This window comes from Malus sylvestris, chromosome 8 (assembly GCF_916048215.2).
Source record: "Malus sylvestris chromosome 8, drMalSylv7.2, whole genome shotgun sequence".
NCBI lineage: Eukaryota > Viridiplantae > Streptophyta > Magnoliopsida > Rosales > Rosaceae > Malus > Malus sylvestris.
The window spans coordinates 11,638,840-11,666,012 of record NC_062267.1 but is presented as its reverse complement, the minus strand read 5'-3'; the positions used below and the strand labels follow the sequence as shown (position 1 = coordinate 11,666,012).

General features: G+C 39.1%; 2 protein-coding genes and 3 long non-coding RNA genes across 15 annotated transcripts in view; 1 reads left to right on the top strand and 4 right to left on the bottom strand.

Moving 5' to 3' along the window:
• LOC126632727 (putative disease resistance protein At3g14460) overlaps window positions 1-27,173 on the bottom strand; it is a 234,279-nt gene that overhangs the window by 14,744 nt on the left and 192,362 nt on the right. The gene's annotated exons all lie outside the window — the stretch shown is intronic.
• The window catches only part of LOC126632739 (uncharacterized), a 165,471-nt gene that overhangs the window by 13,340 nt on the left and 124,958 nt on the right, over window positions 1-27,173 (top strand). The gene's annotated exons all lie outside the window — the stretch shown is intronic.
• LOC126632737 (uncharacterized) lies at window positions 5,366-7,972 on the bottom strand. The gene is made up of 5 exons (XR_007626805.1): window positions 7,616-7,972; window positions 7,374-7,533; window positions 7,200-7,268; window positions 6,441-6,499; window positions 5,366-5,482 (listed from the first exon to the last, which is right to left on the bottom strand). It is a non-coding gene; the product is annotated as an uncharacterized LOC126632737 (long non-coding RNA).
• Window positions 9,074-11,952, bottom strand: LOC126632735 (ribosomal RNA small subunit methyltransferase, chloroplastic-like). Of its 5 annotated transcripts, none has more exons than XM_050303206.1 (5): window positions 11,765-11,952; window positions 11,578-11,634; window positions 9,806-9,872; window positions 9,598-9,717; window positions 9,074-9,425 (listed from the first exon to the last, which is right to left on the bottom strand). In XM_050303206.1, the coding sequence occupies exons 1-4, from the start codon at window positions 11,843-11,845 to the stop codon at window positions 9,683-9,685; spliced, it is 240 nt and encodes a 79-aa protein (XP_050159163.1). In that variant the 5' UTR covers window positions 11,846-11,952; the 3' UTR covers window positions 9,074-9,425; window positions 9,598-9,682. The 5 variants fall into 5 exon arrangements, 3 of the variants coding, with proteins under 3 accessions (XP_050159163.1, XP_050159164.1, XP_050159162.1); XM_050303207.1 differs by having other exon boundaries at window positions 9,598-9,679; XR_007626803.1 differs by adding an exon at window positions 11,019-11,415 and having other exon boundaries at window positions 9,092-9,425; window positions 11,578-11,857.
• Window positions 21,019-27,173, bottom strand: part of LOC126632738 (uncharacterized) — a 53,231-nt gene continuing 47,076 nt past the window's right edge. The window contains exon 2 of the long non-coding RNA XR_007626806.1: window positions 21,019-21,709. This is a non-coding gene — a long non-coding RNA (uncharacterized LOC126632738). The remainder of the gene's footprint in view (window positions 21,710-27,173) is intronic.

Sequence of the window (27,173 nt, the reverse complement as noted above, 5' to 3'; positions counted from 1 at the left end):
GTCATAATAATCTCAATATAATTCCACAAAACGATCCTTAAGAAGTTGGAAAACGTAAGAGATTTTACCATCCATAAGGTATATAACTGTTTGGACCTGATTTTACACTATCGGTCTGAGCGATCGAGACTGTTGAATGATCAAATATTAGACCGTTAGATGATAAAGTGGTAGGAATGATTTTTAGTTATTATTGAGAAATGATATTTTGATAATATTATCTCTTAATATTAACTAGGATATTTAAACCTAATATTTGATATATGCAGTTGGTTGTTTTGGAAAAAGTTGATCTGGTCCATCTTCAGTTCGAATGAGCACATCATATCAATTCCTAGATGCATGCAATCTCCTACGTATCCTATTTTTGATAAACGAGTGGAGTGGTACAAGTCAAATTGACTTGGAATTCGTGGATGGAGTTGTTGCACGTAGGGCTGGGTTCGGTTCTGATCGGTTCGGCCCAAATTTTTTTCGGTTTTTTTCGGTTCGGTTTCGGTTTTTTTCGGTTTTTTTTTAAATGAATAAAAATTGAAATCTAAAATTTTAACATCTCTAACACAATCATAACATAAACATTCCTACACAATGAAAATAAATATTTAAAGTTCAACTAGAATCATCAATCAAATCTTCCAAAGTCCAAACTTAAAAAAACATCAAAGTTTAAGTCTTCAAAAAGTCCAAATTTAAAATAAATATTACACTACTTCAAGTCTTTCACACCTAAAATAAACATAACAAAGTCCAAGATATATTGGCACTTATGCACCGTATTTTTAGGCTGAATATATAACTTTTGAAAAGAAAAAATCAAAGTCTGAGATAGAAGGCCATTTTGTAAGAAGTATTCACCCCATTTTTAGCCAGCTATTTGGCTCAGGGTGCAGTAGACATAAACAAAACGAAGCCACTTTCAGCCATTTCAGCAGCAATTGAGGAGGAAGAACTCGATGTCTAAGACTAGTCATTGTCCTGATTTTTTCTTCTCTTGAGCTGAATGGACAGAATAACTGGTCACAAGCACAACCACGTCTCCACTCCTGCATTTTAAAAAACAAATTGTAATAACCATGCACACCAACTATAAACATACAGAGCAAAAAAAAGAATTTTCCAACGGGGTGAGACTGTGTAATAGGCTTAAGAAACCGCCAGAGTGCTATCTCTGTCGTAAATAATTTCCCCTTGTAAAAAAAAACAGTGAGAGAGAAAAGAGGTGGGAGAATGAGAGGAAGTACCTCTAATTCTCATGATGGACCTCTCAATCTTCTTTGCACATCCCACACAATGCAAGTTTACAAACAACACGAAGGGAGAAGGAGGCTTTGGCTCTTTCTTTTTCTCCTCTTCTTCTTTCTTTTCCTCTACTTTCGCCTCGGCCTTCTCCTCTGGCTTAGGCTCTGCCTTAGCTTGTTCCTATCCAACAACAAAGAGTTGATAAGCATTACATTTCACAGTTTTACGTGTGTGTCAAAATACTTGTTTTGTGTTTTTGATGACTTAACTTATATCAAATGGTTATTTGCAGAAACGAGAAATGGCGTCTTTCGTAACGAAGCCAAACAGTGTTGTTACAACAAACTTATGCAGATCCATACAAGCCAATTAGAAAACATTAATGCAATCCACTAACCTGCTTAGCCTCTTCACCCATTTGCAAAAAGCTTAGCCTCTTCACCCAATTAGAAAACATTAATGCAATCCAGAAACCAGAGCATCATTTGCAAAAAGCAGCAAAATGGTCGAAAAAAAAGAAAGCTCATTTGCAGCAAACAACATTAAAAGAATGAAAATTTACAATCCCCGTTAGACTGAGAAGCAAATCTAGAAGCTATGAGAAACACCTCAGCACAAGATCTTAGAGATAGAGAGAGAGAGAGAACCTGTTGACAACAAGAACACCGAGGAAGAAGCTGGTAATGCAGAAGAGAGAAACCCATCTGGCGGGGACTCCATTGCTGACCTTGTGAGGTCTGCTGAGACCCATCTGGCGGGGACTCCATCGCCTTCACTTGTTCGAGGTCGCCGAAGCACCATCCTCTGGTTCATAGGGTTTCGATTGCAGCGTCGGAACTCCCCCCATCCATTTTTCAGCGCCTGTTTGCCGCGGCGTTTGATTTTTGGGGCTCGAAACGGCAAGAAGAAGCTCACGGCGAGGGCGAGGTGTGAGAGATTGAGAGTGAGAAGGGTTGCGCCGTCGCAGGTCGCCTGGGATTCAAGACCAAGAGAGACAGAGAGTTTGAGAAAGACAGAGAGGAGGCTCGGCTGCACGAGAAGGTTACTGGGTTAGGGTTTCACTGGAGGCAGGGAAGGGATTGAGAGAGAGAAGAGGGGAATGAATAAAAGGTGTGGCTAGGGTTAACTTAAAAGGGTTTTGTTGATTTGTCAAAAAAATTAAAAAACTTTTCTGAAATGTTGGAGGCATGAGGGTTCGAACCCTTGCGCTGCAACTTGAAAATTTGCCCTGAAACCAACTTGGCAACAGGTTTTGTTTTGTTATGATTGTATGACTAAACTATTTATAATATTGAAAAAAAAATAATTAAATATATATATATCGGTTCGGTTCGGTTTTCGAACCTCAAAAACCGAAACCGAACTGACCAGATTCGGTTCGGTTTGGTTTGACAGTTTCGGTTATGTTTTTTTCGGCCTCGGTTCGGTTTGGTTTTCGGTTTTTTTCGGTTTTCGGTTTTTTGAACCCACCCCTAGTTGCACGTGATGTTTTTGGGAATATGGTGATTAGATTAAGTTGGTAAGTCAACATGTAAACACGTGGAGGGTGGGGAGATGCGATCAAGTTGATATTTTCTTTGATAATGCATGATTGTACTAGGACAGTTTCTATGGATAGATCAAGAGTCAAACTTGTATTCAAATTACTAGAGACCGTGCCCTTTTTATTGCCGAGTCCTGTTGAAATACATGGCTAATGGATAAACTTGCATGCCTTGATTCCAGCACCGTGGAGGTCATCAGATAGGTTGTTGCTTATTTAGCTGATGGGTTTGAAAAATCAAAGGATGAATCCCACGAATCAATTTGAAGGATATGCCTTGGTTTCTGATGCGGATCAAGTTCGGTTCCGCGAATTAGAGTTGTAGTTGGACTCTACAAAATTATCTCGCCGTGCCCAGTAGAAGATATGAATGCTATAAATACAAGGTGCGTTGCAACGTTAAAGGGACCTCTAACTTAACACACAAACTGCCATGCGCAAACCCTCACTCTATGCCAAACCTCTTAAACATCTTGAGATTTTTATTTTCTTTTTCGCCAACACATTTTCAGTTTGGATAAACAGCACTGTTGCCGTAGAATCAGCCGACCGCAGAGCACCTTCAGTTTGGATAAACAGCACTGTTGCCGTAGAATCAGCCGACCGCAGAGCACCTTCAGTTTGGATAAACAGCACTGCGTCGATGCTGACTGGCTATCTATCTAAGTCTCGGTTGAGAAGGATTTTCGAATCCTTATTGGCAGATGTCATCTCATTAGCCTTCTCGGCAAAGTGAGGTGTTACAAGTTACTAGATTCGGCACATTGAAAGCCAAATTTGATATTGAACTTCGCATAACTAGCAGCCTTGTCTTCAGGCTCTAGAACCCGAAGGGCGAGAGTGTTCCTTCCTCGGCCGCAGTCGGAAGATCAAGAAGTCAACAGTGCACTCAACGCAACATCAACAAATTTTACTCATCGGCCGAGCTCGGCCATCGAGTTGGCACGCCCCGCACACAACCGAAGGATGTAGTTAGCTTATTAATTATTCGGCCTGCGCGCCACGTAGGCTTGGTAGTTTTTAGGGTCAACAATAACTTAGCTACATTTGTAATACATGCTTCAAGAAAAAGACTAACTTAGCTACTTATGAAGACAATAACACCATATGTCATTTCTCATGCATAGGAATGAGAGGGAAAAGTAAAATTGAGGATAGGAATTAGTAGGAAAAAATAGAAGGAAAGTTTTGTTTTTTTATTTATTATCAGTTTTTAATCATTTTTAAGAGTGAAATGACTTAACTGCCCTCACATGTTGTGCACATGGTCTCACTTAACAGAAATATGGATGGAATATATGAAAAACTAACGGTAGGGGGCAAATCGGCTAAAAAAATTAGTTTGAGTCCTTAATTTTCCAATAGAAATGTTCAAGAGGGAAATCGAAAGCTAGATGAAAATTCAAGAGGTAAATCGACAATTTACTCCAAAAAATTAAAAATGAGACATAGAGCCCGGGACAACGGACCTGTAGCCATAATTTCGATGCCAAATATGAAATATTTAATGTTTTCAAAAAAAAAAAATGAAATATTTAAAGTTGGAAACGGCTACGCGTGTTATGGAGTCTTCCACTAGGAGATTTTAAACTTTTACCTAATTTCCTCCCTCTAGCGGTGTTCCCACCTACTTTTCCTCCTCCAACGCGTATTATGGACCATGTCATTTGATTCGTATAAATGATTAGGACAGCAAGATACAGATTTTTTTTCACATTAATACTGAGCAGGTGATACCCAAATGTATATACCAATTAATTGTAGTCTTATTTTTATCAGGTGATACTCAAATGTATATACCAATTAGTTGTAGACTATCAATTTTTAGGGGGCGCAAACTGGGTTCAAAGTTAAGCTTTAGAAGGTAAAATGAAACGATTTTTTAATGTTAAAGATTACAGTTGTGACTTTTGAGTTATATGAAGTAAAATAAAATTAAAATCGAATTTCAAGAGACGTAACTAAAAATAAGCTTTAATTGTATCATGAAAAAGTTTACATATTACCATATGTATAATGCTCCTGTATCTAATATGAAACTAGGTCTAGCCTCTGGGTGTATAATAAATTATTAAAATGTTCATGACCCGCTTTTTGTCTCTCGGATTCACTTCAACGACTGACCATCCAGACAGAGATCTACAATCTATTGCTTCCAGCCTTACGTGTGAATTGTTGTTGGCAAAACAGTGTAACTAACACAATACATACATACATACATACATACATACATATATATATATATATATATATATATATATATATATATATTAGAACTACTTTAACATGAGGGATTTCTATTTTTCAAAAAAAAAAATAGGGATCCCTTCTTGACAGTTAAATTTGATTTTAATAAAAATATGTGATTGAGATTATGTGGTTTGTGATTTAATCTCAACCACAGAATTTCATTAAAACCAAATCTAACAGTGAAGAGGGTGTCCATATTGTTTTTTTAAATGAGAATTCTCTTGATAAAGGGCCTATATATATGTATGTATGTATATATATATGACACACCCCGTCCCGAAGGAGGGCATGCTGGCCGTCACGTGAGAGTGACGTAACCATTTGCACAGTACGGAAGCTTTAAGATACAATTTATAAGTTGATACACCCGAAGGTGAGTCCTAATTTTGTCCAATCTGTCAGAACACCGTCAAATTCCTCGTAGTCACCACACCTTTGTGATTCCTGAACCTGGAGGGGCGCAAAACCAAAATTGAGTGGGTCAGTAAAACAATTCTTTTCCAAATCCAAACATTTCTCAAAACGTTGTAACCCCTCTCCGTAAAACCTGTATACTTTCCCAGAAATGTAAAATATAAATATACATATATATTCTCAAAACTTCATTTTTACTATCTCAACATTTTTCTTTATCAATCATGCCATGCCATGTCTAATTCAACAGTTAAGTATGGATGCATCAACAATAATCATATCAGGTGCAAGAAAGTAATCAACCGGAGGCCCTCTAATAGCCTGTACGGTTGAACCTAGAGCTCAAAATCTATCACTCTCACTCTACCGGAGTCACCTCTGTGACCTGTCCGGCCTTCTGCACACAAGTTACGCTCTAGTGCTTTCTCATCAATCATCTGTGCACATAATCTAAGGTCACCCACCAGTCGAAATCTCACTAACACTCTTCGACTGGCCCGTCGCACCCACTCCGCGTGGACTGTGCGACCAGCATCTACTTGGATCCAAGGCGAGCGTGCGATGCGGTGAATACTATAAGCACTAAACCATGGTGCAGGATTTGAGCTCAATATATATCAACATCATCATAACAGTATTTAAATAATCACCTGATACTCACCTGTGCGTCCACCGCATCATTTCATACATATGCATCATAAATCAATTCTTACATGTGCGTCCACCGCACCAATTCATACATATGCATCATAAATCAATTCTTACTTGTGCGTCCACCGCACCAATTCATACATATGCATCATATATTAATTCATGCATGACATTTCAACTCACATTTCTATATACTTTTCATATCAATTATATGCATGGTATTTCACTTCCCGTTTTTCCACATAACTCATATGCATTTCATTTTAAACATATTTTCATTTCAATTCAATTTCTGGGAAACGTCAAGTATATATATATACGGAAAACAAAACTGCCCACTCACCTGGAGTTCGTCCAACAACTCCCTAGCACCACACATCAAGGCGTCATGACGATCGCCGCCTAGAATAGTAATCAAATCCAGACTCAGAATTCATATCGATAGAATATATAACTTATATAAAATACGTCACTATGTTGATCGATCCGGAAGATCTGCCACTCAGATTTTAAATCCATAACTTCCAGAGGTCCACAATATATCTCTAGGATAATATCCTAAAATTTCATTACCATCCAACAGTCGGATCTTCGTCAATTTCCAAAACTAAGTGACGGTTAACATTTTATATTATGGACTTACAATTCCAATTCCGGAAGATCCGTAACTCGGATTCCCAATCCGTAAGTTCCAATAATCCTCAAATATTACGTATTACAACGTATCAAAGTTTGGTGACGATCCAACGGTCGGATCATCAATTCACATTTTCACCTAAATATGAAAACTATAAAACGTTATTTGAACACCTAACCAACAATCCTTAATAAATTTCTCATACGATGCTCAAATTGGGTATATGAATATACCACGGTGATCTAATCGACGTCACGGACGTCGAAATATTTTTAAAATAATTTTATTTTATTTTATTTTTTTTTAACTGTAGCACCTTCTTCTTCCTTGGGTCGCCGGACTGGTTTTTCCGGCGGCCGTTTTCTGGGCAGTTTTTCAAATTGCCATAACTTTGTCATTTCTCAACGAAATCAAGTGATTCAAAAACGAAAGTTGTAGCCCTTGAAGAGTCAAAGAGAATGGTACCTTGCAAAACACCTAGTTCGCCGTGGTTTGGCCGGAAACTGCCTCGAAAGCCTCGGAGGTCGCCGGAAACTGGGTATTTTTCAAATGAGTATAACTTCTTCAATACTCAACGAAATTGAGTGAAACAAAAAGGAAAGTTTTAGTACTTGACGATACGAAGAGATTGATACCTACCTCGACTCCTAACTCGCCGGGGATTCGCCGGAAAACGCCTCGAAAGCTCCGGCCAAACTTTGAACTTGTCGATCTCCGTGTTCTTACGTCCAAAAACTTCCAACGAAGCACTCCGAGCTTCCTTGGGACCTCACCAAGCTCGCTGTGAGCTTGGTTTCACCTAAAACAAAGTCAATTCGAAGATCATGAACAGTGCTCTTCACGGGAACTTTGAAACTAGGATTTTCCGAAGCAAAACTTACCTGAAATGGATACCATCGTGATCGTGGAGGTTCCAGGAGTTTGATGGTGGTTTTAAATCCGGCGTTGGTATTAGTTTTAGGTGGTTTTGATGGTTGCCTGTGTGTTCGAGATGGTGAGAGAGAGAGAGAGTGAGGTCTGAGGAAGAGAGAGAGTATGAAGGACAGTATACGGGAAATGGGGAGGGTTTTGAGGTGTGGGGATCCCACATGTCCAAACCAATCCCAATTTTATAAAATTCCATCATAAAATTTAAGTCTAAGTCTCCACTCTAATTACCAAATTTTTTTGGAGCTTAGATATAACGAACGTGAAAATTATACCTTAGTCACGTATTAGGGACATTTCTGTAATTTCATGTCCTCAGAATTAAAAATTCCGGGACGGGCTGTGACATATATGTATGTATGTGTATATATATATATGTATGTATGTATGTATATATGTATATGTAGACATCTTGAAGGGGATTCCGTGACTTTCGTCGAAGTTTCATATTCCTCCATGATTTAAGTATAACAAGTAACGCTATGTCATGTGAAAAAAAAGAAGGAAAATTAATGAAAAAAGTTTGAAAACTTTGAGTTTTAACGATAACGACAAAATAAAGGGTAAAGTGAATAGTACCGGGTTTGACTTTTTAGTGTAAAAATGTGATTTTTAGTTAAAGTGAATAGTACCGCAGGCTTTTCGTTAAAACTCCAAAGAAAAAAAAAGGCTTACAAATGATATTAGGTAAATTTTATTTGAATTCATATTATTTTATTCTACACTTAGCTTACTCTTTATACACATTATTTTAAAGATAATGCTAGAGAAACTAATTTCGTAAACCATATAATGTAGTTGTTGACGATTGAATTATTATTTAAGTATTGATTAACGTGTTTATTTTCTATTAGTGATACATCACATGGTTTGTAAATTTGGTCTAAAAAATTAAACTTGGCATTCGTGTCGTGTTTTCTGTGTTCGTGTTATACCTGATAGCTTAACGGGTTGTGTCGTGTAACACCCGTTAAAATAAACGGGTAAAATGACTCGACCCAATAATATTAATAGGTAATATAACCCGACTCGTTACCCGTTAAGGAAAATATATTTTATAAATAATCAAATGAAAAACATAATACTAAATAAGTATATATATACCATATTGTCACATCCAAAACATAAAATCGCTTTTTTCTTTTAAGTATATATTTACATATCCAAAATAAGAGCATAATAAAAAAAAATGTTAGAACATTACAAAATATCAAATGTTCAAAAGATTTGCAAAATTAAGGACATTGGAACATTAGAACATTGGAACCTTGCACATTTTCTTCCAATCAAACTCTTCAATTTTCCTCAATCACCATGGAAAACAGTTTAGAACTTTGGCTTGATATATTGCCTTCGAAGCAATCCTCACAATTAGACCATTTTTAATGCACAAGATTCAAGAACACAGAACACCATAAATAACAGAAATGTCGAACACATTATGCTCAAGGGAATTTATTGTAACAAAATTCAAACTGATAGAAATCCTGTCTGTGGATACCGATGACTTTTCTTTTAACTACTTGACAGGGATTGACAGGTCCAATCCCAAATTGTGTCATTTTCCTAAAGATGTTCCAATTTCAAAAATTCTTAAATCCAACTACATTTCTCAATCCCCAAATGGCCACATATGAGAAACCAAAACAAAGCCTTCAAGGGAGGAAGAAGAAAGAAAAAAGAAAAATAAGAAAGGTATTGTTCGGCTCTTACCTTTTGTTTTGGCAAAAGTTTCCATTTTGTTGGAGGTTTAGGCACTGGTAGCTGTAGAAAACAATAGAATATGTCACTGGCAATCAGACGTCATGCTTAAGAACACAATAGCAACAACTAAATCGGTTTACAAAAAATAACATTTTAGTCAACCAATTTACATGATAAGAACCGTAAATTGGCATCACAACAAAAGGCGATCAACAAAAATCTCGACAACTACCTGAATATACCATTCTACTTCTTTTCAATTGTGAAGCATTCTGCATGTATTCACTATTAAATGCTTATATACATGATCGAACCTGTCAAAACAACATAAACAACATCGTTTTGACAACCACTGTCAAAAATACACCCAAAATTAAAATTAGTAATAAGAAACTAAAATAAAAGCAAGAAAATAAAAATTGAAGATTGATGAGACTTACAAATGCCCATCTTTACGACCTCCACCCAAATCACCTTCTCAAGTGTTGACCCTTGGCAGTTCATGTTCTGTAAAATAAGTAGAGGTATTCATCAATTTCCCCCCTGAACTTGTGACTATTGGCCAATTTCCCCCCTCAACTTTAATTTTGGCCAATTTCCCCCCTCAACTCTCATAATTAGTCAATTTCCCCCCTCAACTTTAATTTGGCCAATTTCCCCCTCAACTCTCATAATTAGTCAATTTGCACCCAATTGTTAATTATTTTTTTTTTTAATTCTCCATCTATTCTTTTTTTTTTCAATCTTTCTAATAACTTCCAACAAAGTACTAAAATTAACATAAACTCACTTGCATAATTAGGGTAAAATGTACAAAAACATTAATACAATTAGTATGTGATATGGGTTGATTATAAGAAAAAGTTATGAATCGGGTTTAAAGCATGTAAAAGAAGAAATAATAACAAAAAGACATAATAATCATAAACTCATGGATCAGACCTATTTCAATAAAATATGTTATTCTTAATAATGAGTAAAAAATTATGAATTGACTATCCATTTTTGCACTAAAGCTCGATTCTCTGCAATTTACTTGAACTTAGCTTTCACTTTTATAAAGAAAATTGTATTCACATACAAAAATGTACACATCAATCCTTTTCGTTATCAATTTTGTATAGTAAAAAATCAAATAAAATTACTCCATACTGATTTATTATGACTAATAATACTATCTATGATAAATTGTAAAATTCTAAATTTTAATCTATTTGTAATAGGATAAAGATATAGGAAAATGATTAACATACATCTTATTTAGTTTCTTACACACACTTGTTTAATTATGATCAAATTAAAAAATTAATAGTAGGGTGCAAATTGACTAATTATGATAGTTGAGGGGGGAAATTGGCCAAATTAAAGTTGAGGGGGGAAATTGGCCAAAATTAAAGTTGAGGGGGGAAATTGGCCAATAGTCACAAGTTCAGAGGGGAAATTGGCCAATACCTCAAATAAGTACGGATCACTTCCATTTTACAAAAAAATAAAAAATAAAAAATAAAAAAAACCCATTAGAGAATCAATTTTCTAGGCCAATTATACATTAAATTTCATAAAGTTCGATAAAAAGATAATAAAATTCCTAAAATTTAAAAAATATCCAAGCTTTGAATTAAAGGAGCTAAGAAAATCTGCTCCTAATCTTACAATTGATGAAGAAATCAAAGATTTTTGAGGGAAACCCAAAATCTGCAAAGAGGGATAGAATTGAGAAAAATGGAAAGAATTGAGAAAAATGGAGAGAATCTGGTTTGGTGTTGAAGACATGGTTGGGGGAGAGAGGGATTCTCCCACAAATTGCAGTCGCCATGGATCAATCTTTCTTTTTTTCTTGTGTTGTGGAAGGTACAGTTTAATCCAACACCTGATTTCATCCATTTCAACAAACAAACCATCAGCAAAAACATTTAAAATTTAAAAATTAATTAAAGAAAGGAAAAATTGAATCGCGGAAGGTCATGGGGGTGAGACCGATGGCTCTGTACATGCCAACAACGACAACACGTGAGTGAATGCGACATTTGACAAAGTCCTCTTTCAAAACCTACAGATTTAAGTGACAAAACTTGCTAAAGTGATCACAATGGCATTGGCAATAAAAACATAAAAGCATAAAACTTAATTTCCAATTGTCCAGAATGCCAGGGAAGAGCTGATTTCTTAGTAGCATAAGACATATTGAGATATGACAAAAATATGGCTTTACCTTGAGCCGGTCAGTCTCCGCAAATCTCTCACTCACATGAGTAGCCATGTATGGATCCTAAAGCCCATAAAACATTACACATAATCAGTGCAATACCAACTTAATTCCTCGAATTTGCAACAAATACAAACTCAGAATTGTAATTGCATTCAAAGAAGAAACACAGAAACACAGACATTCAAACAACCTTTTCGATTGCGAGCACAAATGCACCAGCATTAATAAGAACATTGGTCAAAGAACCTGTTCCTAGCCCAACTTCTAACATCGCATCACTTTCCCCAACATCGACCACAGCAGTGAGCTGATCCGTTGATCTCAAAACCTGACACTGAGTGCTGCAAACACGCCAAAATCAATCGAAGAAAAGAAATTCAGAACTACAACGATTTTACCTATGATGCAAAAAAATTTCCATTTTGTTGGAGGTTTAGGCACTGGGTACGACCTTTTTTAAAAGTAAATTTGGGCTAATTTATTTTGGTTAGTTTATTGTGAAATTTAACGTGGAATATAGGAACCTTAACGGGAAAATCTATGGAAGTAGTGGAAGTTATGGTGAGGAGAAGGATAAATATTATGTGCCTACAAGAAACTAAGTGGGTTGGTAGTAAGGCAAAGGATCTAGAAAACTCAGGGTTTAAACTTTGGTATTCGGGCACAAATAGAACGAGAAACGGTGTTGGCATCATCGTGGACAAGACCTTGGTACAAGATGTTGTAGATGTCAAGAGAGTAGGAGATAGAATCATGGCAATCAAGATTGTAATAGGACAAGAACTTATCAATGTGATTAGTGCATACGCACCTCAAGTAGGGTTGGATACGAGTTCGAAGGAGAAATTTTGGGAAGATCTTGGAGACTTGGTGCAAGGAATTGCTCAGACGGAGAAGTTATTTATAGGAGGAGATTTAAATGGACACGTGGGCAGGGAGACAGGCAACTATGGAGGTTTTCATGGTGGCCATGGTTTTGGGGAGAGAAACGAGGATGGGGAAGCTATCTTGGATTTTGCAATGGCATATGATCTCTTCTTAGCCAACACCTTCTTTAAGAAGAGAGAATAACATGTGATCACCTACAAGAGTGGGTCGTCAAAAACACAAATAGATTTTCTTCTAATGAGGAAAGGGGATCGTATAACTTGTAAGGATTGCAAAGTTATACCAGGAGAGAGCGTGGCTAATCAACATCGCTTGTTGGTGATGGATGTACATATCAAAAGAGTAAGACAAAAGAACAAGACTTGGAAGTGCCCAAGGATTAGATGGTGGAATCTAAAAGAAGAAAAACAAGCCATTTTCAAAGAGAAGGTAATCACCCAATGTGTGTGGGATAGAGAGGGGGAAGCTAGCCAAATGTGGGATTCCATGGCTAGTTGTATCCGAAAAGTAGCAAAAGAGGTATTAGGAGAGTCCAAGGGCTTTGCCCCACACCAAAAGGAATCTTGGTGGTGGAATGAGGAGGTACAAACAAAGTTGAAGGCTAAGAAGGAATGTTGTAAAGCCTTATACAAGGAGAGGACCGATGAAAATGGTGAAAGGTATAGAAAAGCGAAGCAAGAGGCGAAGAAAGCTGTCAGAGAAGCTAAGTTAGCGGCTTACGACGATATGTATAAACGACTAGATACCAAAGAAGGAGAGTTGGATATCTATAAACTATCTAGAGCAAGGGAAAAGAAGACAAGGGACCTAAACCAAGTGAGGTGCATCAAGGATGAGGATGGAAAAGTTCTTGCTACAGAGAACGCGGTTAAAGACAGATGGAGAGGTTATTTTCATAATCTTTTCAATGAAGGACATGAAATGAGTGCTTCTTTAGGGGAGTTGAGTAACTCAGAAGAGTGTAGAAACTACTCTTTTTATCGTCGAATCTGGAAGGAAGAAGTGGTTGTAGCTTTGAAGAAGATGAAGCATAAAAAAGCAATAGGCCCAGACGATATACCAATCGAAGTGTGGAAACTTTTGGGAGAGACAGGTATAACATGGCTCACTGACCTTTTCAATAGGATTTTGAAAACGAAGAAGATGCCAAATGAGTGGCGAACGAGCACTTTGGTGCCTATCTACAAGAATAAGGGCGACGTACAAAATTGCATGAACTATAGGGGTATTAAGCTAATGAGTCATACAATGAAGCTCTGGGAGAGAGTCATTGAGCATAGATTGAGGCAAGAGACACGGGTTTCGGACAACCAATTCGGGTTCATGCCAGGGCGCTCAACTATGGAGGCAATCTATCTCTTACGAAGATTGATGGAAAGATATAGAGATGGGAAAAAGGATTTACACATGGTCTTTATAGATTTGGAAAAAGCGTATGATAGGGTCCCAAGAGACATTCTTTGGAGGATTTTAGAGAAGAAAGGAGTACGAGTAGCATATATCCAAGCTATAAAGGATATGTATGAAGGAGCAAAGACTGCCGTAAGAACTCATGAAGGACAAACCGAAAGCTTTCCCATAACTGTAGGATTACATCAAGGCTCATCCTTAAGTCCTTACCTTTTTGCGTTGGTAATGGATGAGTTAACAGGACATATTCAAGATGATATTCCTTGGTGTATGCTTTTCGCAGACGATATAGTGTTGATAGATGAAACTCAGGAAGGGGTAAATGCAAAGCTTAACCTTTGGAGAGAAGTGTTGGAATCTAAAGGTCTTCGCTTAAGCCGATCAAAGACAGAATATATGGAGTGCAAGTTCAGTGCAAACGGAGGCCAAAACGAGTTAGGGGTGATGATCGGAGATCAAGAAATACCAAAGAGCGACCGTTTTCGTTACCTAGGATCTATCTTGCAAAAGAACGGAGAATTAGATGGAGATCTTAACCATAAAATACAAGCTGGATGGATGAAGTGGAAGAGTGCATCCGGCGTGTTGTGTGATCGTCGTATGCCACTGAAGCTCAAGGGAAAATTTTATAGGACGGCAATAAGGCCGGCGATGCTGTATGGCACAGAATGTTGGGCGGTGAAACATCAACACGTACACAAAATGGGTGTAGCGGCGATGAGGATGCTTCGTTGGATGTGTGGGCACACGAGAAAAGATAAGATTAGGAATGAGGATATCCGGGGTAAAGTAGGAGTAGCCGAAATTGAAGGAAAAATGAGAGAAAATCGGTTACGGTGGTTTGGACATGTGCAAAGAAGGCATACTGACGCTCCGATTAGAAGATGCGACTATGGGACAGAGGTTCAGGGCCGAAGAGGTAGAGGAAGACCTAGGAAAACTTTGGAAGAGACTCTAAGAAAAGACTTAGAGTACTTGGATCTAACGAAGGACATGACACAGGATCGAGCACAATGGCGTTCTAAGATTCATATAGCCGATCCCACTCAGTGACTTGGATTTTCCAAGTCTCCAACCGAGAAGTTTTCCTCACTCGGGAAATTAAGGGAACACTACCCCAACCTACATGCTCCACTCAGAAAACTTCAACATACAAGCTTCAACAAAAGAAAATTCAAAGAACTTAGCGAAGAAGGCTTTGGTGTATTTAACACAATACGTTGAAATGAAGGAAAGCTTATTTATTGATATCCCCGATAAGCTACAAATATGTACATATACATGAGTCAAAATAAACACACAAGAGGGAGCCTTCACAAAGGTTGCTTAGGAGAAGTCTCAGCAGTCGGTAGAGCCCCAGAAAGAGAAGGCACCGGAGGGGGATCATTTGGAGCCTCAGTACTGGATAGAACCCTAGAAGGAGGAGGCATCAGAGGTTGATCATTTGGAGCTTCATTACGCGGTACAGCCCTAGAAGACGAAGGCAATAAATGCCTTTGGAACAAACCCACAAATCTCTGATGATCAAGTAAAACCTGACCATCAGTTTCCTTCATCTGGTCAAGCTTCCTCTTCATGTTTGTAGCATAGTCATGTGCGAGCCGGTGCAACTGTTTATTCTCATGCTTGAGCCCCCTAATCTCCTGTTTGAGACTCATCACTTCAGCCGCCAATGATTCAACTTGGCGGGTTCGAGCAAATAGGCGTTGGGCCATATTAGACACAGAACCTGCACACTGAACACTAAGAGCCAGCGAATCTTTAACAACTAACTCATCAGACCGTTTGGAAAATAGTCTGTTATCTTTGGGAGTGAGAAGGTTCCTGGCCACCACCGCAGCGGTCATATCATTTTTCATCATGGAATCCCCAACGGTAAGAGGACCAGTAGGGAAGACGAAGGATGAGCGCCATATGTTATCTGGAGAAGGCGGGGCTGCCTCTTCAACAAGGTTCAAGTCAAAACGACGGTCGGAGGGGCCAGACATTTTCAAAGGTGTTGAAGAGAGAAGAGGTCGGAAAAATCAAGATATTAGAAGTGCAAGAATGAAGCTTCTACTGGTGGAGATTCAAGTGTGCTTTGGAACTTAATGCCAGCCCCTATAAAAATCTGCACTCGACGGAGCTTCAGAAATCGAAGAGGCGCCTGCTCAGAAATCGAAGAGGCGTTTGCTTTCTCAAAAGCTGGGCTGCTTAGAGATCACGAGGGTTGATCTCAGAAATCGAAGAGGCGTTTGCTTTCTCAAAAGTTGGGCTGCTCAAAGACCACGAAGGCCGATCTCAGAAATCGAAGAGGCGCTCGCTTTCTCAAAAGCTGGCCTCCCCAGAGACCACGAGGGCCGATCTTAGAAATCGAAGAGGCACCTGCTTTTCCAGCCTTGTCAGCACCTGTCACACGCACACTCAGCTTTGCGAAAATTATGGGCATTCTGTCAAAGACTTCTAGGGAAGTAGAAAACACATAAATCTTACTGTTCAATCACCCACTTCCCACACGCAACAATAGCTCATGGGTACCACAGATAACTTTGCCAAAGTTCTTTGCCAAAGTTGAGCACGTGAAGCTTGCAGCTCCCACTACATCGCTCTAACCAAGAAGGGTAAAAGAATAGCAAAGAAACAGCACTAACAAAGTTTAGACCCATAAATTTTGAAGGTCTAGCTACCATATTATTACCCACAAGGGTAAAGGAACAGTACCACTGCTGGATAATTGGAAAGTCCCTGTGTGTCAACCTCTGTGCTTCGTGGCAAGGTAGACTAGCAAACATGCCCAACCTTTACTCACATTCGAGAAAACACTCCCAATAAGATTGCTTGCTCCAAAATCGAAGAGACACCGTCCTCCGAATCTCAAGAGCCAGACTCCCAACATGACTACTTTCTTAAAAATCGAAGAGAGGGTAAAGGAACAGTACCATTGCTGGATAATTGGAAAGTCCCTGTGTGTCAACCTCTGTGCTTCGTGGCAAGGTAGACTAGCAAACATGCCCAACCTTTACTCACATTCGAGAAAACACTCCCAACAAGATTGCTTGCTCCAAAATCGAAGAGGCACCGCCCTCTGAATCTCGGGAGCCAGACTCTCAACATGATTACTTTCTCAAAAATCGAAGAGACACTGCTCCCCGAATCTCGAGAGCCAGACCCCCAGCATGATTGCTTTCTCAAAAATCGATGAGGCATCGTTCTCCGAATCAATCGAAGAGGCGCTCGCTTTCTCAAAAGCTGGGCTGCTCAGAGACCACGAGGGCCGATCTCAGAAATCGAAGAGGCACCTACTTTTCTAGCCTTGTCAGCACCTGTCACACGCACACTCAGCTTTGCAGAAATTATGGGCATTCTGTCGAAGACTTTTGGTGAAGTAGAAAGCACATGAATCTTACTGTTCAATCACCCACTTCCCACACGCAACAATAGCTCATGGGTACCACAGATAACTTTGCCAAAGTTCTCTGCCAAAGTTGAGCACGTGAAGCTTGCATCTCCCACTACATCGCTCTGACCAATAAAGATAAAAGAATAGCAAAGAAACAGCACTAACAAAGTTTCGACACATAAATTTTGAAGGTCTAGCTACCATATTATTACCCACAAGGGTAAAGGAACAGTACCACTGCTGGATAATTGGAAAGTCCCTGTGTGTCAACCTCTGTGCTTCGTGGCAAGGTAGACTAGCAAACATGCCCAACCTTTACTCACATTCGAGAAAACACTCCCAACAAGATTGCTTGCTCAAAAATCGAAGAGGCACCGTCCTCCGAATCTCGAGAGCCAAACTCCCAACATGACTACTTTCTCAAAATCGAAGAAAGGGTAAAGGAACAATACCATTGCTGGATAATTGGAAAGTCCCTGTGTGTCAACCTTTGTGCTTCGTGGTAAGGTAGACTAGCAAACATGCCCAACCTTTACTCACATTCGAGAAAACACTCCCAACAAGATTGCTTGCTCCAAAATCGAAGAGGCATCGCCCTCCGAATCTCGAGAGCCAGACTCCCAACATGATTACTTCCTCAAAAATCGAAGAGACATTGCTCTCCGAATCTCGAGAGTCAGACCCCCAGCATGATTGCTTTCTCAAAAATCGAAGAGGCATCGTTCTCCGAATCTGGAGAGCCAGATACCACAGACCACTTTTTCAAAGTGCTCTGACAGAGTTAAAACATGTGAAACTGGCAGCTCCTACTACCGTGCTATGACCAAGCAGGATAAAGGAATAACATTACTACTTGTTGTTAGAGAGACTCCTATATATGTCGACCTCCATCCCCAACGGACAGGCAGACCTGCAAAAATGCTCAACCCTTCATCATATCTGAGAGGGCACTCCCAACGAAGCCTTTCGAAATATTCAGCTTTCTTTCCCCCCGATAATACCTCTGCAAACAAGCTATACTAGAGCAAGAATATCTCATATCATCAGGGTTAAAAGCAAGAGTATCCCATATCATGCTTTTTCCCTGTCTTTTCTTTTGGCCTTGTTTTTACCTGCAAGACAAGGAGAAAGAGAGCAATCAGTCAGCACTTGGAATCAAGCTTCCAGCCAGGAACTGACTGCCTGGAACCCCTTACCTGATTACTTACCTGTCATTGCTCTTGAGTACTCATCTTCAACATCTTATGTTTCCATGGAAGATTCCGCATCTGCTTGAGGAACAGATAGGGCAAGTGCGAAGGATACAAGGAAGCATGTGGAGACAAGCGTAACAGCACACGTGCCGATACATCCATTACTCTGTCAAAAGCAAAAGTATCCCATATCAGCAGGGTGGAACGTACTCTAGATTTGATGGACTTGTTTTGACCCTCAAATTCTTCAGTCGACCTTATACTCTGGAGGAAACCAGAAAACTCTCCAGCTCAGTTCAAGAATAAGCCTGTGGAAAGTTACTTCTTCAAAAGCAAAAGTATCTCATATCATCTCTTCTCATTTTTCTTCTCTTTATCCTTCATGCTGCTGCAAGATGGGGAGAAGGTGAACAATCAGTCGGAGCTCTGATTGCTTACCTTGTCTGTCACCTCTTTCAGCAGACCCCCTAGCTCGGCGACTTGGGGGACTCCTACTACATGGTTTGTATCGCGCTTGACCAAGCCTGAAACTACAAGTAAGCTTCAAGTGAAATTGATACATTACCTTGTGCATCTCCACCAGTTAAAGATACCACCCCTGGATGGAGGAAGAGTACTTCCAGAGAAGATGCCACATCTACCTATGAGACAGATAAGGCAAGTCAAGACGACACCACACTCCGATACTTAGAAGTTTCGTGATTACGAGATCATTCTCCCACAATATTTCCTAATGTCATTTGTACTAAATCATTCACTTGTACTCACTAAAGGAGAGCTTGAACCTATGTACTTGTGTAAACCCTTCACAATTAATGAGAACTCTTCTATTCCGTGGATGTAGCCAATCTGGGTGAACCACGTACATCTTGTGTTTGCTTTCCTATCTCTATCCATTTATATACTTATCCACACTAATGACCGGAGCAATCTAGCGAAGATCACAAAAAGTGACCGTTTTCGCTACCTAGGATCTATCTTGCAAGAGAACGGAGAATTAGATGGAGATCTCAACCATAGAATACGAGCTGGATGGAAATAGTGCATCCGGCGTGTTGTGTGACCGTTGTAGCCCACTGAAGCTCAAGGGAAAATTTTATAGGACGGCAATAAGGCCAGCGATGTTGTATGGCACAGAATGTTGGGTGATGAAGCATCAACACGTACACAAAATGGGTGTAGCGGAGATGAGGATGCTTCGTGGGATGTGTGGGCACACGAGAAATGATAAGATTGGGAATGAGGATATCCGAGGTAAGGTAGGAGTAGCCGAAATTGTAGGAAAGATGAGAGAAAATCGGCTCCGGTGATTTGGACATGTGCAAAGAAGGCCGACTGACGCTCCGGTTCGAAGATGTGAATACGGGACAGAGGTTCAGGGCCGAAGGGGTAGAGGAAGACCTAGGAAAACTTTGGAAGAGACTCTAAGAAAAGACTTAGAGTACTTAGATCTAACGGAGGACATGACACAAAACCGAGCGCAATGGCGTTCTAGGTTTCATATAGCCGACCCCACTTAGTGGGAAAATGCTTTGTTGTTGTTGTTGTTGTAGTTTATTGTGAAATTTTTTCTTTCTACTTTCTCATTTCTTTTTTATGATCAAGCAATGTCACTCAATGATCAAAACCGTATGTTATATAGGCCACTTTTTAAAGAGCAACTTTGCAACAAAAGAACCAAACAAGATATCGTCAAACCATTTTAGAATAATATTGTCATAATTTCAATGTTCAGAAGAATTATTGAATAATCGTTACATGAGCAAAAACTTTTGAATGCATTTAGCTTTTTGTAAGGATGGTTTTTAAATGATGACCTAAAGATAAACAGTTCAAATCATCGTGCAACATTGTAGGATGAGGATGAAAATAATAAGATTTCCAAATTGATTTGTATAAAAAAAATAAAAAAATAACAAGGCCACTTGTATGGGAAATTGCTACTATGTAATTTTAATTTCATGTGCTGGTTTTGTTTTGTAGTCGAACTATAAGATTAATTTGATTTTATTCACGCTGCTTGATTATTAAGATGCATTCTTATTTAAAACATGAATAATAGGTAACATTGATGATAATAGCTTATTTTTGTATTTATTTAAGAGTCAAATCACTTAATGCTACGATCAGGGACGTCCTGATGGGAGAATTCATGGAAACTTTTAAAATTTTCATTTTCATATGATATTTAGGTTTTAATGAGGTAGTGACATACCTGTAAATAAAGAAAAAATTATTTCTAACGGAATTGGGCTGGCAGAATGAAGTTTCAGTCATGGGCATGGATGTAAAAAAAAAAATATTGCATGTTCGGCTTTTTAATTCAGCCAATGTCTTTTACTGTTTGTAGGACCTAATATAAATTAGTTTGTCCTTACGATTAAATATGAAGCTTTTTAGTTAAAAAATAATTTAAGGTGATTTTTTATTAAATTAAACTTAATTTAAATTCTTTTCATTAAAGCTCTCTTGATTAAACTGACCACACAAATCGGATGGATCGAGACAACTTACATACAATGATAATGAGCCTGGAGCTGGAGTACTAACCAAACATACTAAAAAAAATAGCAGTAAAAAAATAACCATCAGAAAAGTACCCAACTAAAGTGTTTTGGGTCATTCAAATGATTTGCATATATACATATAGACACACACACCTGATTGAGAGAGAGAGAGTTCGGCAAGTACTAATCTCAAGGACATGTATTCTATATATATTTCGGATGTGAGAAATCTTTGGCCAATCTTACCCCGTCTCTCTTCGGAATCGTTCTTCTAGCAGCGGACACCTACAGATATTCAGTCGAGAAAGAGATGTGGGAAGCCATTCTCCTGGCAAGCACCCGATATTAGGGCACTCCATAATAGTCAAGCTTTTCAGAGATTTGGGCGCTTCTTCTGGAAAGCCCTGGAGCTCAGGGCATCCTTCTATTCTGAGGTCTTCAAGAGAGGTGAGTTGTCTCAAAACCTTGCCTTGGAGAGACTAGTGAGAGTGGCGGGCAGCAAACCCTCTTTCGGAAACGAACATCCCATTTCTTCTCCACCTTCTTCACTGAATCTGATGTCCAACCTTCTAAGAGAGTTGAGACTTGTTAAACCCCACAGTGAGCCGTTTGCAGCGAGTTTTCTACGACACTCAAAAGAAAGGTCTTGTAAATTTGAGGGCAACCCTCATTGAGGAATTGATTCCACTTCTGGACAGTCGAGCACTTTCAATTCCTGAAGAGACGGTAGAAGGGTATCCATTTTTTCTGGTAAAGACCTCAATTTCTTGCATTGAGAGATACGCAGCTTCTCCAATTTGGGTGCATCCATCCCTCCATCCGGAAAACATACAAAATTTGGGCAGATCTCTATTTGCAAGCAAACGAGGGAGAGGAATTTAGGGCATTCAGATTCCACATGTGCAAGTGAACCACTGAAGGATTCCAGGTCATACAATTTTACCCTTTCAAGCCTTGGCAGCTTCTCCAACGGTACCATCTCAGTTAGCTTGGGACATCTTCTCAGTTCAAGCTCACGAAGATTAGGAAACAGTATTGTGGTGTTGCCTCTACTTCCATCGTAATATGACCACTTTTCGCACTCCAACATATTTTTCAATGACAAATGTTGTAGAGATCTAAATGGAGTAATCCCACAAGTATCATTACCGTAAAACTCGCTACCAATCTCAACCACGTTATTCATCCATCGAATATGAAGCTCTTTGAGGGAGGGTAGTTGCCCAAGTGGTGACAATAAGCAGCAATGTTTGCAATCTTCAAGTCTAATAAAAGCTAGTTTAGAGAAATATGGATCTCCTAACCAACTTGGAAATCTTAAACCCCCGTAAGATACAATCTCAAGTTGTTTGAGGTTTGTATGAGGTCGGAGCTTGTTGAGCACTTCTATGTCATTTTCTGGATCATGATTACTAGCATCAGAACCTCCTTCCCATCTCAAAACAAGTTTGTCTAGATACTCCTTGTTGCTCATGATATCTGCCTCCAAAGCATTCCCCTTAACGTTACCAACTCCTGAGATTGTAAGATCTCCGCGCAAATGCTGAAGTTCTTTTAACTGTCCAATCCTTTGAGTTGTTTGTTTGTCCACCACAAAATCGCTTAATGTTTGGAGATTTTTCAAATTACACATCCCTGCAGGCATATTTTCAATCTCTGTGTGACTGATATGGAGATGGCGGAAGTTGATTAGCCTTCCCAAATTGGATGGTAGTTGATTCAGATGAAGACATTCAACCAATAACAAGGTCTGTAAATTGTACAAGGTGCACACCGTCTCAGGTAATTCTCTTATGCGAGTCTGCGACACGTCCAAATGCCTTAATTGTTTTAAGTTGCCAATTGAGCTAGGTAACTCACGAATATCCCAACCTGATAACTTGAGCACTCTTAAACATGGTAGATTTGGTAATAAATCAACAAGCGTGTAGTTCACTACCAACTTATTGCCTCCATATTGGGGTTGAAGTTGTAGAAAGGTGTGCAAGTACTTAGCCTCATCCAGCGCCTCAAATTTCTGAATGCCATGACCTCCAAATTTCATGAATGAAAAGTGACGAGTTTTGCATATATTTTTGTTGGGCCGCTGATTTTCCTCCAATCGTAAACAAAATTCTCCAGCTACAAACTTTGCTAAATCATTGATAAGGTCATGCATGGTGAAACATGACTCACCATCCTCGTCTATTGAATGTTGAAAGAAAGACCTTGATACTAGAATATCAAAGTAATCACTTCCAACTTCTTCCGGATCCAATGCGCCCTCCTCGTTCGATTGTAAGAGGTCTTCGGCCATCCACAATAAGATCAAATTTGCTTTATCCATATATTTGTCATCTTTTGGAAATATCGAACAATAAGCAAAACAACGCTTGAGATGTGGTGGAAGATAATGATAGCTTAACCATAGAGCCGGCAAAATCTTATCGTTCGACAACTTCCACAAGTCACTCTTCAATATCTTTTCCCATTCCTTTGGGTTTGAATTAGAGTGTAATAGACCCCCTAATGATTTTATAGCTAAAGGAAGGCCTTGACACTTCTTAACAATTTGTCTTCCAATGACTTCAAGCTCCGGATGTGCGCCAACAACACTGGCATTTGTGAAGGCATGCTTTGAAAATAACAACCAAGAATTGTCCTCAGATATTATCTGTAGATCATGCGTCGAAAGAGTCCCGGTGATAGATGCAACGCTTCTTTGGCGTGTTGTGACAATGATCTTACTTCCGTGAACTCCGCAACTATTGAAGTGAGTCATCAAGTTTTTCCAAAGAAGATAATCCTCACTCCAGACATCATCAAGAACGAAGAGGAACTTTTTTCCTGTCAAAACCTTCTCCAACCTTTCAGAAAGCAGATCCAGATCTGTGATCCCGCAAGTTTGATCCGTGATCCTCCCATATATTGTTTGCGCTATTTGAAGAATACCAAATTCTTCTCCGACACAAACCCATGCTTGGACATCAAAGTCATCCTTGACATCTTTGTACACAAGTTGAGCAAGGGTGGACTTCCCGATCCCTCCCATGCCCACGATGGGAAGAACTCCTATCTTAGCGCCAGTCGTATCATCCGAACGCAATGCTTTAAGAATCGTTTCTCTGTCTTTTTCCCTTCCGAAGACGCCAGACTCATCGACCCGAGAAGTAGTTTGACGAGTTGTGTCTTGTGGTCTATGTTGAACTCCTTCTTTCAGACCAAGAACGTCTTTTTCATTGAGAATAAGGTCTAACACTCCCAGAATGTTTGATATCTTCGGTTCAAGAGAGTTGTGAAATTCATCGGACGGAGAAGAAGACTTGAATACTGATTTCATGAACCTGCTTATGCTGCTGCTAGCTGCAGGAGAATGGTCACCGTCACCTTCCAGCTGGCGTCGAAGAGCTTCAGTGTTGATCTAGTCCAGCAACTCCCCTACACAGTAGATAGCATCTTTGAGATCGTCGAGCCACTTCCTCACGGTCGGGCTTGTCATCTGCTTCTCCTCGGCATCGTCAACCAGCTTGTTAGCAGCGAGCAACTTGATCTTCAACTGCATCATGAGCAGCTCGTTGTTGTTTTTCTTCCCAGAGATGAAATCGAGGACGGGACGGGAAGCCATCCGGTCGAACAAAACAGAGAGGAAAGAAGAGAGAAAAGCTCCGCCCACCAACTCAGCCATGATCACAACTGAGTCGTCGTCGGATAGGAATCTGAAGAATGAAGAAAGAGTTTGGAATTGTGAGGATGAGCTAGTTTTGCTTGAATGACGCTTTGCAAGTAGTTCAGAGCTTTCAGATCGTTCAGATATCCGTCAACGTTTTCCAAATGGGATTTTTCAATGAGTTTTGTTTTGATGCTAAAATATTAAAGTGGGAAAATGCAACGCGGTTTATGGGTCGGCCAGTTGGAGATTTTTAACTTTTACCTATACTTTTTTTGGGACGACACCTGCTGGGATAGAGACAATACTATCCAACTTGCGGGATAGTTCTTGATTGAAAAATGACTTTGCCACTTCAATCATTGACCATCTAGATTTTTAACTAATATTTATTTTTATTTTTATTTTTAATTAAGGAGTGTGATTAGTTTTTCTGAGTGAGGGAAAATGCGATCCATCCGGTCAAACAAAACAGAGAGGAAAGAAGAGAGAAAAGCTCCTGCCGCCAACTCAGCCATGGTCACAACTGTGTCGTCGTCGGATCGGAATCTGAAAGATGAAGAGTTTGGTGTGCAGGGATGAGTTTTACTCCGGTTTTGCTACTAAAAGATGACCTCATAGTTTTTTTCATTTGTCATTCTCTTAGGGGCATTGCTTTACAGCTAAAAAGTTTAATTTAATTTTGCATTTGAGCAAAAGAAAAATATTTTTCCATTGTGGATAAAAATCATAGCAAAGTCGTCACAAATTTAAAAAAAAAAACAACGCGTTTTATGGGCTCCGCCACTCTCCAGTGTTTCGCACCTACTTTTCCTTCTTTATTTTTGGGTCGGATACATACTTTTCCTTCTTTAACTGATTTTCGATAACTAATAACTAATTTTTTTGCACACACTCTCATATACAAGTACATTCTCGATGACCAATAATTAATTTTTCTTCAAATGCATTCTCGATGACTAATAATTTTTCTTCACTAGCATTACCCTTGTTTCCCACTCGCTTGTCCTTCTTTAACTGCATTCTTGGTTTTCCTTCTTCAACTTCATTTGCGATAACCAATGACTAATAGTTTAGCTCGCTCTTTCTCATCTGCAAGTCCATTTTCAATAACAAATAACTAGTTTCCTCACGCGCACGCTCTTCAATCTACAAGGGACTTTTTTCAATCACATGCTCCTTTTAACGTTGAATTTTGTAACCTAATTTCAGTAGTGGAACAATAATTGAGTTTATCATTTAACTTATTCAAAAACGAAAAAAGTAAATCAAACAAAAGAAAAGTGCATTCTCGATCACTAATAACTAATTTTTCTGCACGTGCTCTCTCATATGCAAGTGCACCATCAATAACTAACAACTAGTTTATTTGCACACATTTTCTTCACCTGCAAGTGGCCTTTTTCAATAGGGGAAAAGCATTGAAGAGTGGTGGAGCTCATAAAACTAGGGCTGGGTTCGGTTCTTTTCGGTTCGGTTTTTTGCCAAAACCGAAACCAAACCGAAATTTCGGTTCGGCCCAAATTTTTTTCGGTTCGGTTTTTTTTTCGGTTCGGTTTCGGTTTTTTTTCGGTTTTTTTTTTTTCCTCAAAAAAATGCAAAACAACCACAACATTAGAATACCTATAAATCATATACTGGTACAAATATGACAACAGCAAGCCTACAGTCAAGTTGGCGTGAAGGAATTATCCCCCTGGACGGAAGGGGTTCGATTCCTCACAGCAGCAGGTTTTAAGTATTTATATTTAATTTTAAGTTAAAAGGTTTGTTGATTGCTCAAAAAAAACTAAAAATCTTTTCTAAAACCCTGGAGGCATGAGGATTCGAACCCATGCGCAGGGGCTTGAAAAGTTTCAAGCAAACCAACTTGGTAACAGGTTATGTCTTGTTATGATTGTATCACTAAAGTATTTATAATATTGAAAAAAAATTAAATATATATATCTATTCGGTTCGGTTCGGTTTGGTTCGGTTTCCGAACCTTAAAAACCGAAACCGAACCAACCAGATTCGGTTCGGTTCGGTTTGGCAGTTTCGGTTCGGTTTTTTTCGGCCTCGGTTCGGTTTGGTTTTCGGTTTTTTTCGGTTTTCGGTTATTTGAACCCACCCCTACATAAAACGCGTCGTCTGAATTACTTTATTCGTCTTTTGAAAATTAAGGACGTCTATGCGATGATTTTGTCCGGAAAAAGCACCTTTTTTGCGCTCAAATACTAAATTAAATTAAACTTTTTAACTGTAAAGCAATGCCCCTAAGAAAATGACAAACGAAAAAACACTATGAACTAGTCTTAGTAGCAAAAGCAAAGTAAAACTCATCCCCCACACATTGCCACTAGAAAGTAGGAATATATTAAATTTCGGTAATTTGTATATTTGAGCAGGCCTGGTAATTTCTGACACGACCCGATAACCTGATACGACACGACACGAAATTAACAGGTGTTCGGGTCGACACGATAACGAATCGAATCGTTATCGGGTAACCCGATAAGCACCTGTTAAGATAACGGGTTGGTTCGGGTATACACGTGGGTAACACGAAATACGATAAACAGAATATTAATTTTATA